The sequence below is a fragment of the Fundulus heteroclitus genome, chromosome 8, assembly GCF_011125445.2.
Source record: "Fundulus heteroclitus isolate FHET01 chromosome 8, MU-UCD_Fhet_4.1, whole genome shotgun sequence".
Classification (NCBI taxonomy): domain Eukaryota; kingdom Metazoa; phylum Chordata; class Actinopteri; order Cyprinodontiformes; family Fundulidae; genus Fundulus; species Fundulus heteroclitus.
The window spans coordinates 32,435,424-32,451,736 of record NC_046368.1 but is presented as its reverse complement, the minus strand read 5'-3'; the positions used below and the strand labels follow the sequence as shown (position 1 = coordinate 32,451,736).

Here is a 16,313-nt window from a genome sequence, read left to right as displayed (position 1 = left end):
CAAGCAGTCTGTCCTTGGTAAACATATGGCTTAAAATTTTTTAAGGAATACTTTTTAATCAAGTAGGATTTAATATCAAGTAGGTTAAACTTCTGGAACACCGGTCTGGTCAGTTGAGAAGAAGAAGGAGTTGGTGATAGCTGTCGGATGTTCTGGTCTTAATGAAATGAACAACAGGAGAACTAAAGGGGCATCAATGAGACGAGCCCAAACACAGGAATGATTTTACAGGCGGAGGCCGCACACATTTTTTTTTTCCAAAGCTATTTTTTTCCCAGCAAGAGGCGTTCAAAAGAAGCCCCAAATGGGGCCCGCGTCCGTCACGCCCACGCTCAGGTACGGCACTGAGACACCTGGCGGGAGGGGCGGGGCTAAAGCAGCCGAGAGCGGAGCTCGCTGGGTGTGGTCGCGCTTGTTTTGAGCAGCAGGCGCAGTTTCAGTCCAGACCTTCCTCAGGAGAGGACGCTGACGGAGACAACCCTGCGCAGAAACAGGTGTGTTGGTGACTTCTGCTTGGAAACAGTTCGGTTTCTATGGGCAGCCTTTAATTAGAGATAGAAACAAGTACGTTTAGTATATTGGTTGTTTTCTAACTGTTAAATAGCTATTACAAATTTATAGTTTTATGGCTCACGTAGGTTGTATTACCCATTCTAACAGGAAATCTTCCTGCAGGTTGTTGTTTTTTTATTTATTAGCACCCAGTGGATCAAACTGTGATGTCCTCCAGACCCAGAGGGAGTCCCCCTCCCTACGAGGAGGACAATGGATAGTAAGTAGTTTTTCTGTCAATACATAACTTGTGTAATTAAGTTAGAGAGAAGCAAACTTTAACGCCACTGTTGTGAGTTTTAAGGAGAATTAATCACACGTGAATAAACGTGTAGCTCTCAAGTATATTCCATGGCTATTATTATGAGTTTTCCATCTCTGTGCTCGTCATTATTCTGTCTTGTTGGTTGAAGTGTAATGAGTGGAAGCAGGAAGAAGTGTTGCTGCTTTTTTAAAAAGTGTTTGATGGTTGTGGATGCATTCACTTGGTTTTATAGACGGATCAGAACCAGGCGGAGAAATTAAAACAGCATAATTCCTTTTATTTCCGTAGCTCCTTGAATAGAGCAAATTCTGAATTGCTGTGCAACTTTGTCTGTAACTTGGTAAATTATTACACCTAATATCTTGCAAAAGTTTTTTTTTTTTCCCCTGTGAGATTTGTTGTCTCCCCTGTTCGTTCAGTTGTAGCTAAATAAAATCCAAGTTGTCATTCAGATTGTCACAGAAGTTTGTTTATTCCCTTTGCAGTAATGGACCTCCTCAGCCCGCCTACTCTTACTACCCTGATGATGAGTTCCAGCACTTTTATCGCTGGGCATCGCCTCCGGGAATCCTTAAAATCATGGCCATCATTGCCATTGTGCTGTGTGTGGCCATCTTTGCCTGTGTTGCCTCCACACTGGCGTATGACAGTCAGGGAGCCATGTCTGGTTTTGGAGGTTACGGGGGAAGTTATGGAGGAAGTTACGGAGGAAGCTACGGAGGCGGTTTCGGATCAAACTACGGTTCGGGCATCGGCAGTGGTGGGTACGGAGCTGCAAACAATTATGGATACGGTGGAATCGGGGGAAACTACAACGACCCGCGATCAGGAAAAGGGTTTATGATCGCAATGGCAGCCATCGTCTTCATCTTCACTCTGGCCGTCTTCATCATCATCGTGTCTCATCAGTCCCTGTCGCAGAGCCGGAGGTTCTACCTGGCGGTGTTGATCATCTGTCCCATCCTGGCTCTGTTGATGCTGATTGCCACCATAGTGTACTTGGTGGCAATAAACCCCACAGCCCAGTCCTCGGGTTCAGTTTACGGCAACCAGATAATGGCTTTGTGTGCGCCTTACCAGCAACCTCAAACAGTAGGAGTTCTTTCGAACCAGTACCTTTACCACTACTGTGTGGTGGAGCCACAAGAGGTAAATACTCTGGATGTGGGTGTGATCCTGTAACCCTATGTGTACTGTACGATTAAACTCTATGGTTTATTCCCCATTCCAGGCTATCGCAGTGGTGTTTGGCTTCCTGGTGACCGCCGCCTTGATTATCATGCTCGTCTTTGCCCTCAAGACCCGACAGAAGATCCAACACCATGGCAAAGACAGCATCTTGTGGAAGAAAGTGAAAATTGTGGACGGCCTGTCGCCTCCTGAAGATGTAGAGGCATGGGTGAGTGATGGAGTAACGCTCGCGTTGTGAATTCAGGACTGAATTCAAACGGCTCTAAGGGGGTAGCTACTGTCGACAATCTAACAGTCTGATGTTATGTCATGCCATTTAAGAATTTTTAAAAACCTCCCATCAGCTAGGTTGCTGTGAAAAAGCCCGTCCCTTCCAGTTCGGCCCGTTCTTTGGTTGTGGAAATGAGAAGTGGATTTGTTTTTGCTTGGAATGCATGCAAGGGGAACATTTGTCCGTGTTGCCATCACAACACCTCCATTATGACTCAGCACAAGACGTGGAAGGAGAAAATGTTGTTTGCATCTGATCATAGGAATCCGAGCAGTGAAAAAGTATTTGCCCCCTTCCAGATCTCCAATTCTTTTCACACGTAAATGTTTGAAGTAATGTAACTAATTAATAAATCAGACCATGAGAACCTGAGTAAACACAAAGGGCCATTTTGAGTTTTCTAATTATTATTTCAGTTGAAAATAATAAATGGTGTTTCCACCTTGGCAGCAAGAAATTGTGTTAGGCAGAGGGGGTTGGAGGAATTTTGGCCCACTCTGCTGAATTTTTGGGCTTTGTGTGGGCCTCTCCAAACCTTAATTTTAGGCTTTTTTTCTATTTATTTTGAGCCACCAAGAGGTGGACTTGTGGATGCAAGTGAGATAAATGTCATAATTCAAGTGAGCGTTAGCTCACAAGCTGATGCCTGGACATTATACTTATACCATCACAATACCACCATCATGTTCCACCTTTCAAAAACTTCCACTTTTGTCTCTTTATTGTACAGAAAATGTTTCCAAAAGTCTTGGAGTGCCAAGTTTTTAGAAATAACTTAGTAATCCTTTCCCGATTGATGACTTTGTTTCTCATCTGGTGTTGAATATCGTTAAATGATGTCATAGTTTTTGAGATCTTTTTGTCTACTTCATGTTGGAAGATGCATTCTATTTAGCTGATTGAGTTTAAATGTCTCTCAGTAATCAGGCCTGCGCGTTGTTAGAGAAATTTAACCAACACATGCCATTCATCAATGGGGCCAGGTTTGTTTGGGTAGGTTTTCCCTTAATAAATGAAATCAACAAATAAAAAAAGCTGGTGTATATGTGGTTAAAAAAAAAAAAAAACAAGAAAAGGAAATCTGAAAGGGACCAATCACTATAATCACTCACAGATGCAATAAATAAATAAAATCCTCTGAATTATTTCTTATGCTGTGTCATCATGGAGATGGATGGTTGTGGTCAGTTTCCTTTTTTCTACTTTCCAAGCACAAATTGATCCACTTCCCCTTTCTGCTGCTAAACAAGCGGAAGTAAACTGGAATAGGGAAATGTTCTTAGCTTCTGCCAAGCTTTAGTAAGCTGATGCGTAATAAAGTCGACTCTATGACCTTAAAACTGACGACTGCAGGAGTTTGATGGTTTGACCCTTAGTCAGATGCATCTTTGGGTTTAATTGGCTTGATTTGGCTTCTTGACTAGTTTACTTTGCTGGCTTTAAGAAGTCATTCAAAACACATTATTACTATCCACTTCATTTTTCTGCCCGGCTGAATTTGGGATATTTACCTGCCTAAACCTTAACAGAAGCTAAGTTAAAACTGACAGTTTCTAGAAAGAATCCAGAAGCCATTGCTAAAAGTGCTCTTGTAGGCTCAGCAGTACAGGAAGTGGTAAAACCAGTTTAGTGACAGTGTTGTCTTTAGGAACAGAGAGGGATAGAGGGTGGAGCTTAAAGTCCTTCCAGCTACAGTTTCAAGGCGTGGCACACTGACCGATAACAGTTTCAGTCTAGCATCAAGTCATCAAACGAGGGGAATCGACATTCTTAACATACTACTGCGCGTGTGTTCAACATTTTCTGGTGATGTTTGTGAAATGCGTTTCACAAACATCATCGAGCGAGTAGTGATGAGTGTGAGTCATCTCGATAGGAGTCACGATGACATTCAGCTCTGCCTAGTCCTGGCGTTTCAGCACACTTCACAGCGGTAAACAGGAAAAACAGGATAGTCGGCTACTGCCATCCAATCAGCTCAGCAGCTGGACCAATGGAAGTACAACAGCAACAGGATACTTGGAACCAGAGACCTTTTCCTCGCTGGTGCTTGTGGGAACCTGTCTGAAAGTGCTTATGCAGTGTGACTGCAGCTGTTTTGCAGGGTGTAGCCCCGTTGTGGTACACAGAGGACAAGTTCATGCAGGTGTGTCATACCCGAAATGTCAGAGATTCAGTGGATTTACTCAAGCAAGCATCTGTCAAAGTGGTCATTCCTGAAAGTCATTTTAAGTTCAATGGATTTCAGAACAAATATTTCTTTTAATGGTGGTGCTGGTCCTGAGACTTTGATTTTAAATCTTCAGTTTACATATTCAGTCGGTGCTGTGCAGGACTCTCTCCATATGTGGTCGAAGCTGGACAATGAGATAATAAATTATGCAAATTATGAAGCTGGAGTGAAATCGGGGCCAAAGTCTGATCCATGACATTTATACATACAGAATAGAGTTCAGGAGATTTTTTTTTTTTGCCTTTTAACGTTGATCAATTTTAAAGCTTCACGGCAAGTTTTGCTAGTTTAAATGGTAAAGACTAAGTTCCAATACTTCAGTAAAGTTAGGAAAATGAATGCATGTATACGGTTAAAACCTCTCCTATGAGGTGCAGTGAAATAACATTTTGCATTTAGTACGGCATCCCGTACAGCTTGAATAATTTTTTTTTCTGTCCACACCTACACCAAGAGATTAAGAAAGCTGCTGTAATGTTTTGGTTACACATCACCTAAAACAAGCGTATTTCTATAACGTGTCTGACTAAAAAAATTGCTTTGACACATATGGTCTTCATTAAATTCCAATCTTGCTCTGGCTGATAATGCCTTTATACACAGCAGCATACTGAAGGCCTAAACTAATAATAATAGGTTCATGTTGTGAAGCAATTTATTGGTAGCTCAGTTTATGTTGTTTTTTTTTGAGTGGTGAATAATAGTGTCATAATGATTATTACTAGTAATATAGTAATTGACCATGCCAGTGCAACCAAGTCAATCATAAATTGTTCAGGATAATGTATCCATTCCTGGTGAGGCTTTATCTGCACAACATTATATCTCAATGGATTGAGGTCTAGATTATGACTAAAACTCTGTCACACATGGCAACATAGACTGGTATAATGAATATTGGTCAATAGTTTTGGCTACGAAAACTGGGATATAAACTTGAACTGATTATCAAAACCCTTCAAGAACGACTGTGTCGTAATGTTTTTGTTTGAATCTTTCATCAAGGTGAACAATGTGTCTGCTCCCCCTGAAGAGGTTCCCATTGCCGACTACCCCAACAAGCTGAGAGGCTCCAGGAGTTACCTGGATGAAGAGAGCGACTATGACAAACCCCCCATAAACTACACGCCACAGTGAGTTTACTGACAGTCTGGTGTGTATAGTGGTCACAATATATGCTGATGCTTCACAAAAGGAGCATGAAATGGTGGTAAATACTGAAAGTCCACGAGACCAAAACTAACCGAGACATGAGTCATATTCACCAGCAACGGTGAAACTAAGTGAAATGCTTCTGCGCTGATGAGGGAACGCGACGGCGTGTGGCCGTGATTATGCTTCTGTTTTAATGTTCTGCTTCTTCTTATCAAACAGGGACGTTTACTTTTGCAAAACTGGGCACTGACAGGAATAATTTGGGCTGCTTCTCTGTCGTTTATTCCTGCACATATAAAAAAAAACCCGCTGGGAGTAAAGTTGAGCTGTTTTAAATTCCTCGTCTCACAGGCCCGTTGTTGAGAACCGGTCCTTGCAGAACGGGGCTCCTTACAGCAGTAGCTCAGAGATTGCAAGCTCATCAGGGCGGCCCAAAAAGAGGCGCGCGGGACGGCCTCGCCGCGCTGACGGCCAGGACTACGACACCGACTACAACTCCTCTGGGGACGAACTGGACGACAACGACTTTGACAGGTACAAGAAAAGCAGAACGCCTCGGCCAAAAAAGGAAAAGCACAATCTAGAGTTCTCTGAATTACTACAGGTTATGTAATTGTCCCCCCCCCCCCCCCTCTGTCTTCCTTGTTTTGGTCACCGTGTACTCCCACAGCGAGTTTCCCCCAATCACAAATGAGCTGCAGCGCAACAACTACAAGCGTGAGTTTGACCGCGACCACCTGGAGTACAAAGAGCTGCAGGCGGAGCTGGACGTCATCAACAAGGACCTGTCCAATCTGGACAGAGAGCTGGACGAGCTCCAGGAGGGCAGCCCGCAGTACCTGGTCAGAACTTCTAAAGCAGCACTGTTTTATTTTTACCTGCTCTTCATTTGCTTTTCCCCACATTTACATCTAACACACGAGACTTTGGTCAACATCGGGTGTTATAACACTTATTTTAGTGACTCATTTTATGTATATTTTATTGATTGAGAGCATGTTATTTTCTTCAGTTTAAAAAAAGTTGGTAATATTGCAATGAGGTGGAGGTGCAGTTGCTAGATTTCCTTACACAGAGTGGCTTGCAAAAGTATTTACACCCCTTGAACGTTTTCACATTTTGTCACATTACAAACAAATGTTTTTTTTTTTATTATTGGAATTTTATGTGAAAGACCAACTCAAAGAGGTATACAATTGTGACTAGAAAGAAAATTATACATGATTTAAAAGATTTTATTTATACAAATAAACTGAAATATGTATGGTGCAAAAGTATTATAGCGTTTATAATATGTGGAAAACTTCAAGGGGTGTGAATACCTTTGCAAGCCACTGTAACTGTCAATAGAGTGACAATAAATTTCCTTTTCCATTCTAAGCTCTAGTTCATTAAGCAGTAAAACTAAGATAAAATTAGTCAGTTATGGTTTCTTTCCCTTATTTTTTGCATTTGTCTGAAAAGGAGGAGCTCCCAGAGCAGGAAAAAAACAAACAGGCAGATTATGTATTAGCTAGTAAATATTGAAAATTAAAGTAATAATGTAATTTTCCTGAGGATACCTCTGGAGACTAAATGAATACCTACATTTAGCTTTCAAAAGCAAACACAACATTTAGATTAGCTGCCCTCATGTTTCTATAAATATCTACTAATGCAAACCTTGAAGATAAAGTGAGTTATCAATTGAGTTAATCTAAAGTTGACTGATTTTATTGATCGACTGACAATTAATTGATAATCGTCCATTTTCTTAAAACCCCTGGTTTTCTGTTTATACAAAAAACCAGGGCTTTTAATTTAACATTTGCCCTTCATGAAGGGTTCTGTTATATTCAAAAGAATGGCACATGAAGGGCTAATGTTTTTATGAAATGCTGAGTTTAAAAAGAGTCACATCATTATATTTTTACTATTTTGTGTGCCACTTGTATTGAAGCGCATTTTGCATCCATGTTCTCATTAAACAGTGGAAAATAATCCAACACTGCATTCTGTTTGGACCGCTTCACACTGACTCCGCCATGATCATTTACCGTGGTCTGGTTCTGCTTTAGGATGAGCAGCTTCGCCCTCTTCTGGATGGCAGCTGTACTTTAAAACTAAAGGGTGTTAACAGTAAATCAGATGGAACAAACTTTAAATTAATAAACCATTAATCGACAATTAATCGGTCGATTATTTGTTTGCATCCCTACGTGACGCAACAAAACAATTGTATTAAGTGTATGATTCTGATGACCAAATTACATGTTGAAATGTGTCTGTCCTTCTTCACAGGATGCCCTGGATGAGTACAACAAAATAAGGGACATTAAAAAGGTAGGTGTCATCCTTAAGGCTACATTTTACAATTTAGAGTCCAGATTCAGGAGAGCATTGACGCCACAGGACAGATTTGTCTGGCAAGCACGGCATTTTGATGATATTGTGGCTTTGGTAACATTGTTTATCCAACCCAAAACTGCCTCTGTGGCCACTCTAGAGCAAAACACTTAGTGTTCAGTTGTGTTTTAATATAATTAGCAGTGTCTAAAAGAGCCTGAAAAACCTTTTTTTAAAACTTTTCTTTCCGTACACACGAGTGCACTGGGGATACTGTAGGTCGTGCTTCAAACCGAAACATGGCGACAAACTGATCTAGTTGGTTCTCATTCCAGTTTAGGATGGCTGACTGCATTCCACAGATCCTTTTACATTTCTTGGTTGTGCTTTAAAAAAATATTTGATCTCAACCTCCAAGTATTAAAGAAAAGTCGAGGGATGGGGATTGCTGCTCCAGAGCCTTATTCTTGTTGGTCTTGAACCAAAATGCTGCTCTCTTGCAGCTGTGTTTGGGGACCATGACATTTAAACATTTCTAGCGTAAGGTAGCATAACCTCTTCAAATAATTTGAGCTCCTCAAATGGTATTCCGACTGAGCCACGATTCCTGACATGTAATACATTTCAAACAATGTGGTGGCAGCATCGTGCTCTCTGGAGCAGAACTGATGTCAGTCCGCCTGTGATTTGAGACCAGGATGGAGGTTCACCTTCCAGCTGAACAATGACCTGAAGCACACTGCTAAAGCAACACGGGAGTGGTTAGGAGGCAACATTTAAATGTGTTGGAATGGCCTAGTCAAAGCTCAGACCTCAGTCTAATTGAGAATCTGTGGTTAGACTGGAAGATTGCTTTTCACAAGTGAAGAGCATCCAACACGAAGGAGATGGAGCAGTTTAGCCTTGAGGAATGGGCAGAAATCCCAGTGGAAAGACTGATCCAAAGACACATGCAGCTTAAATTGCAGCAAAATGTTGCTCTACAAAGTACTGATCTTAGGGTGTGAACAGTTATGCACTTTGAAGCTGTGCGCTTCACAATGTGACAAATAATCTTCAAAGTTGTAGACGTTCTGTAAATGAAATGCTGTAAAATCTCAAAGGACCCATTTTAATTCCAGGTTTTCAGGCAACCCAATATGAACAATGCTGTGGGGGGGTAGTTTTGCAAGGCCACTGTATACAGACTAAACAGGATGCATGTCATGACTGTTGGCATTGTTTTAATTCACTACTAAACCTACTGGTAATTTATTTGCCATGAAGAATACTTTTTACCATCAACAGTGACTGATCTGATTGGGGATGCTGGACTGGGGTTATTCTGAACACAGCTAGATATTAATCCTCTTAAAACAGTATACCAAACGGACATATTTTGAAAGTGAGGGTGGTTTGATTGTGCTGCTTTTGTCTCCTCTGCTCACACGGACCTTCTTTTGTCCTCTTCAGTCCGCAGATTACCAGATGAAGAAACGCAGATGTAAATATCTGAAGCAGAAGCTGAACCGCATCAAGAAGATGGTCAGTGATTACGACCACAGTGCCTGAATGAGTCTCTGGATTAATAATCCCGTCCAACGCAGCACATAAAAGGACTACTGTAAATCAGGGTGGGCACTTTGGCCAGTGCAGTCTTCTCCTAAGGACAAAGCTAGGAGGATTTACAAAGAACAAATGAAAGTTGTGACAGCATGGTGATATTTTAGCACCACAGAAACGGTCTTCTTGTATTATACCATTGTTTGTATTGTGAGTGATTGTAATCACACAATTTCTATATAGTGGAAGAGTTTTGCAACTTGTCTCTGGAGTGAACAGAAAATGATACATAATTTATAGTTTTAGTAGGTTTTCTTACCTTGGCTGATTTTGTTTATAATTTAACTGTACAATGACTATGTAAATATGCGGAAACGGGTTGCGGTTTGTGAGGGTTCTCTGTGGTAGACAGTTTGGAATAACAGCAAATTTCATACATTGTGTTGACTTTCTGCAATGAACTGTGATGCATTTTTTATTTTAATCAACCCTTTTATTGAACACCTCAAACCGAGCAACAGACATTTTAAACACTTGCAGTTAGCGGCAGAATTTCACAAACATACCTTGAGTTTTTAAAACACTGATGTCAAGATTTTAAAAGTCTTTTGTTGTTACAGCAGCATTCACACATTTTATAGCATTAATATTGAAATGTCATGTAAATTGGTGCCTTCTTATCTGTTATTACCACTAGAGGGCATAACCGCATTTTAACTGCATTTTTTTTTATCCTGTGTACAATGTCAATGTTTCTGTAACTACCTGCTTTTGTAACTTGTGAAAGTGATTATTAAACACAGTCTTGAAATCATTATGCATTATCTGCAAAGTATTCATTAGACGGAAGCTGTCAAGCGTCTCAGATTTTGATCCTGCGTTGTCACATCATTGAAAGGAAGCGATAAAACATTTCATACAGTACAATAGCATGTAACACAACAAATTGTTGAACATGGCAGAACTGCTAGGTAAAAGCAACGATGTTCCCTACATCTAGGTGGACATCAACATTGAGTTGAACAAATGTGTGTATTTAAATTTCAGTATCACTCCTTTCACTCAGTATAGAGTCGTAGTTCTGCTTTGAAGTGGACAAAAACATTTGATGCTTGGGAAGGACGGTTGACAGACACAGAGGCCCATGCTCCACTAGTCTGGATAGTTTTTCAAACTACAATTGTGATTCCTCCATTTAAAAAAAATAAAATAAAAAAAATAAAAAAATCAACACAGGCTATGAAATTCCAACTAGAGAGCATTTAAAGGCATACTATGCAACATTTTTCAGTTAATTAATGTGTTCCATACCGTTTTGGATGATTAAATGAGTAATTTCAGGTCGAACAAAGGTTTTCTCGGCCGCCCTGGTGGTCTGTGGGGGAAATACCGGAGCCCTCGGCCCGCACACACAGGCTCAGAAGTCTCCTGCAAGACCGCGAGAGTCGGTCTTGCTTTACGGCGAGAACTGCTACACGCCCCCAGTGAAAGGTGTGCTCGTTGCTAGCGCAGTGGCGATATTTGTGCAGTTATCATGGTGGAACCAGCGGAAAAACAGCGAAAGCCCATGTCGGAGCAGGCAAGAGAGAGGAAAAGGGCTCTGGACAGAGAGAGGAGTCGTACACGGGTGAACATCGGGCAAGCTTTTTCCGAATGGCGAGAGCTAAAAGAAAAAGAAGGCTGACGCGGACCTCGCGTTTCTGCTGATGCAATTGTAAGTAACATTGGAATGGTTTCTCTGTCTCTGTGTGCATGTTCAGTGTTTCCCGCAGGAATTTGCTTAGACGAATTGGTGGGGGCTATCTTGGGGAGGGGGCTGCGGGAAACCCTGATGTTCATACTTTCACTGTGTTAGTCATTGTTTGTACTGCCGTTTTTTCCACTTTTCGTTGCGTTCGCCTGTCTGCTAAGCTCAAAACAACCGCGCCTGGCTTGACGGAGAAACCAGAACAGCTGAGCATCTTTACGACAGTGCACTTTTACTTTCGCCCTCTGGGGGGAGCCTCTCAGGAAAATCAACCACGGTTGCATAGTATACCTTTAACATCAATGCTGCGCCAGCTGGTGACGATAATCTTGACATTAACGGTGTACAGATTCGGAGATCCGGAGTTTCATCTAGGGTTTACGTTGGTGTTTAATATTTTCTTTTAGATATTAAGGGTTTAGTTGGAATTTTTAAATAAAATGAGATTCTGTGAAATTAGCAGTAATGGAGTAGCCACTTACAATGCCTTGTCACTGTGTGCTTGCAGTTAAAGTAAATAAATTCCAGGAGAATGGGAAGCTAAACGGTCTAGTATTCAGCCATACAGTATGTCGCGTTAATCTGTCTCATCAGCTGATGGTGGGTTCACTGGGACAGTTCTCAAATGACTACAAAGTTTACTCCATTGTTGGCCGAGCTTAACGGGACTAATGAGTCACAGTGGATCTGCTGGATTGACGCGGCCCTCAGGCTAACCCAGGTAGGGAAACTACAAATAACCAGTGATATTTGCCTCAAAACGTCTGAACTAACCGTTGAAGCTTTTGAGTACAGACTTGAAAGTTACAGTAATGCAAACAGGATCAATGTGGGAGGAATTGAACTAGCCAGCATATCCTGGGACCAATGTCGCTAAGGTACAGAGCTGTGAAGAAGGATCCAAGGGAAACAAAGAGCAGTTTTCAAATGTAAAAAAAGCTCTCCAGACCAGTGTCCTGTGTGATACTCCCCATAAATTGAATGGCTGCTTCTGACACCCTGACAATTTAAATTCAGGTACATTGCAGGATTTTGAATGTGAGGATTGTATTTCAAGTATGAATGGATTGTATAAAGTCATGCCAAAGCATCTTTTTTTTTTAAGAATTTGTGGTGCTAGTTGCCCTGTCGTTGAAACTGTTCAGACAGAAAAGATGGGGGTGCAGCAAAGTTCCCATGGAACCGTCACCCAGGTCTGCCCCATGCCGCAGGATTTTATTTAAGTCCAGACTTTGACTAGACCACTTTTGGATGTGTATTTTGTTTTTTTGAAAGCACACGGTGGAAGACTTGCTGTTGTGTTTTGGATCGTTGTCTTGTCAGACTCAGTCTATTGTATGTATAAAGCACTCATGTTGGATGAAAGTGCTGCACAACAAAGTTGAAACAAGTAAATTAAAAATATATTGCACCAAAAAACATAGAAAGAGAGAAGAAATCAAATGAGATGTGAATCAAAATATGACAACAGTGTAAAGATAACAGTTTCACAGTTATGAAAATCAATCAATGTCAAAGCGGGACTGAAACTGAAGGAGTAAAGATGGAGTTTTAGGAGGTTCTTAAACCTGGCCAATGTACAAGCATTTTTTTATTGGCAATGGAGTTGACATTGACCTGCTATGTAAGACGAGAAAGCTTGAGCTCAAGGTCCCGTACCTATCGCTGGAACTTTTCCTTCAGCGTATTTTCTGACTCACACACACACCACCAAGTCCAGCATTTTGATTCATTGCAAAGTGATGACACATACTTGATGACTACAAATTATTAGGTTTGGAGGGTGACGATGCTTTCATACAGTGAAAGATTGTTTCACGTATATTTATACCTTAATAAGTCAAATAATCATTGAAAATAACTCATCGTAACCGCCTCTTGCCCAATTACCGGTCGAGATAGGCACCCTGCCATCCTGCCACCCTGCACTGATAAATGGTTCTAACGCAATTGACGGGCGGATGGCAATTTGCTCTAGATATATTTGTCTGAAATTAAAAATTGTCCAATGATTTGAAACATTTAAGCTTAGAAGCAAGAAGAGATATGTGTAAGAGAGAAAATGCTTTTTTCACAGTATATCATTTCATCTGTTTTCTGTGTCAGTTTTGAAGAACCAAGGGTGTATTTGTGTGTACTTTGTTTCTTTTTTTCTTTTTTTAAAATAAACTTTACAATGCAGACACTAAATCACATGATAGCAGACGTCACACTGAACACAATTCTCTGGTCCGTCAGGGATTTTTTTTAGACAGAGCTTTTGAACTGTTCGGTCTGCATCGAGTGTCTCCTCAGCAGCATCCTTCTCGTCAGTTCCTTAGGGTGTCCCGGTGGAGCACTGGGGAGGAAACCCTTCTGACCCAGCTCTTTTTCACAGAAGCTGTTTCCATTGCCTGAACCGTTGTCGGAAACATTGATGGCGGGGCTTTTGGTCAGAGGTGGCAGAGATCTGGGCCTGGCCTGGTGGTTGTGGTCCAGCAGGAATGTCCCAGAGCCTCTGCGCTCATATAGAGAGAACACTCTCTTGTTATGGCCTTTCAGGGAGTCTCTGGAGCCTATTGTGGTTGAGCAACGCAGTGGGGCCAGCTTCTTACCATCTAATGGGGCTTTGTCTCTCTGTTCTTCAGAGAGATTTTGAATATCAACAGCTAGCTGCGGGTCAGAGCCATAGATGTCTGCACTCAGCTTGTGTGCCTGGATGACATTGTTAAGGCTTGTTGAGGCCATGCTGTTAAAGGTTGTACCAAGGTTGCTGCCCCTACAAAGGCTTGAAGAGGAGGCCACAGGGTCTGAACCTTGAACCTCATAGTGCAGATTGGGGTTGGAGGCAAAGTGAGATGATAGCACACCTGATGAAGAACTCTTGTGTCCTTTGTGTTCCGTAGAGTCATTCTTGCCGTTTTCTATGCTTCTATCCTTTGCTAACCTTCTTCCATAATATCTTAAGCCTTCGGGGCTATTGCTGCTGTCCCTCTCCAGGTTGGGAACTCCAAAAGAAAAATCTTCTGTATGGTTAAAAGTTGCCTGACGCTGTTCAGTAAGCAGAGATGCTGGGATCTTTAACCAAGGCTCCGAGTTCAATCTCTGTAGAGGTTGCTGTAGTCCAATGGGCACTGCTTGTCTGAGCCCTCGAAACCGAGATGGGGAACCCGGATGGGAGCTTGTGCCACAGATCTGTCCTTCTTTAAAAGAGAAGACCTGTTTTGGAGGGCATAAAGACGACGAAGCGCACTGAGGGGAGGTGATTAGCTGAATTTCAGAGGGAGACGCAGGAGCTGCTGCTGTAATTGGATCGTTCTGATCAGCAGGATCAGCGACAGGCATGCTGAGGTACTGCTTAGCTGACAGGTTTCCATTGGGAAAAGTGTCTGTTGTAATGATGATCACCTCTTTCCCCTTTGCCTTGCATGTGTCAAGCAAAAGTTTCAGTGTCTTCCAGTCTCCAGCCATGACAGCATAGACCAACGCCGATGTTCCAGACTGGTCCTCTAAGCTGATGTCGGCTCCACCAGCCAGGAGCAACGACACCACTTCAGGACCTGCCTGCTCCCGGCAGGCATGCATCAGTGCAGAGCGTCCTTCCTTATCCTGAATGTTGGGATCTGCTCCTCTCTCCAGAAGAAATTGGATCAGCTTATCCCGACTGGCACTCTGGGAGTCATTATGCTTGGTCCTACAGGCCACCATTAGGGGTGTATGGCCTTGGCTGTCACTCTCGTTGATGTAAGCCCCACCCTCCAAGAGCAGTCTTGTGAGCCTCAGACGTCTGAGGGAAACTGCTCTTAGCAATGGATTACCTGAATCCATAGCTATGCCCGGATTGCAGGCTTCTGCCTCCATACCTCCTGGTCCCAGTTTAAGATTTTGAAGATGCTGTAGAAAAGATTTCTGTGGATAAAAATAAAAGAGTTAAAAAAAAAAAACGTAAAGCAATGCATCACAACAAATGTTACTTTAATCAAACATAGATGTCAGATGTACAATAATGATTGTAATTATTTACTGCATGTAAAACATCCTGGGTTTTTTGCACAGTCACTCCTAGGGTTATTTTTAACCCATTTATTAATCATAGCTCTAAAACATAAGGAGAGTATGTGTTGTTATTTCTTTGTTCTAATAATGCTTTTTGGCAATAAATATCAAATTGTTCGAAAGCCTGTTTATTTTAGTTTGTCCCTCATTAAAGACAATCTTAATCCAGTGAGCTATCAAAATGAAATTTAGAAAGCATTGAAAAATCTACAATTTTATTCAAAGACAGCAAAGATTAATTAAAAAGATTTATCAGAGACTGCCTCCAGAATTTGGGAGAGGAGAGGGTGCTGACCTCATCTCCATTGACCATTTGTGGGATCACCTAGGCGTAGCTGTTCATGTTAGACTGACCAGGACAACCACATTTACTGAAATGTGATAAACGCCAGTTGAAGAATGGGAGCCTTTTCAATGGAGTGTGAGACCAAGCTGGTGATCAGAATGCGGAGAAGATGCCAGACAGGTTGTTTATGGGTCTTTCATGCAGAGCAAAGGAATACATTGTTACATTGTTAATATATGTTGTCCCTCTAAATTTCAATAATCCAATTGAATTAATGACAGCTAACAATAGTCAACAGCAGAATAAGCAGTTTGGCTTTTGCGGAGAGGATCCAGTAAGCTTTTTCACGGGCTCAACTCTGCTGCTAATACCACAAATGTATTTTTCTAAAAAATGTGGCCCGTGTCTGTTACTGTCTGTGCTAAGTTTGAATATCCCAAGAATTTCAGACTGGTTTATAATTGAGAAGACAAACATGGGAAACATTTGTCCTTATTTTTACAGACAGAATCCAGTAAGCCGTTCCCTTGTTCTGCAGTGGCAGCTGCATTCTATCTACCTTTGTACTGTTTGTCCTTGGTTCTCTCAATAAGACTGCATAAGATGGCAGCTACCAATGTCTCAAACAATAGAAAAACACCACATGAGTCATAGGAGCTGAAACACATCTACTATTTATGTGTATATATATATATATATATATATATATAT

At 41.6% G+C, this 16,313-nt stretch overlaps 2 protein-coding genes across 6 annotated transcripts in view; one reads left to right on the top strand and one right to left on the bottom strand.

The window, feature by feature from the left end:
* oclna (occludin a) overlaps positions 1-10,349 on the top strand; it is a 12,706-nt gene extending 2,357 nt beyond the window's left edge. For 4 of the 5 annotated variants that reach the window (XM_036140635.1, XM_036140637.1, XM_036140636.1 and 1 more), the window contains 5 exons: positions 5,518-5,645; positions 6,019-6,201; positions 6,338-6,509; positions 7,948-7,989; positions 9,445-10,349. In XM_036140635.1, coding sequence (XP_035996528.1) covers positions 5,518-5,645; positions 6,019-6,201; positions 6,338-6,509; positions 7,948-7,989; positions 9,445-9,543 — 624 coding nt within the window. In that variant the 3' untranslated portion in view covers positions 9,544-10,349. Of the gene's footprint in view, positions 1-425; positions 495-678; positions 773-1,302; positions 1,967-2,048; positions 2,217-5,517; positions 5,646-6,018; positions 6,202-6,337; positions 6,510-7,947; positions 7,990-9,444 lie in introns of those variants that run through there. The other variant, XM_036140634.1, reaches the window with a different exon arrangement.
* Positions 10,350-11,551: 1,202 nt separating this feature from the next.
* Positions 11,552-16,313, bottom strand: part of ankrd34ba (ankyrin repeat domain 34Ba) — a 49,485-nt gene continuing 44,723 nt past the window's right edge. Inside the window, exon 3 of the mRNA XM_036140633.1 lies at positions 11,552-15,169. Within this exon, the coding sequence (XP_035996526.1) occupies positions 13,529-15,121 (1,593 nt within the window). The 5' untranslated portion in view covers positions 15,122-15,169 and the 3' untranslated portion in view covers positions 11,552-13,528. The remainder of the gene's footprint in view (positions 15,170-16,313) is intronic.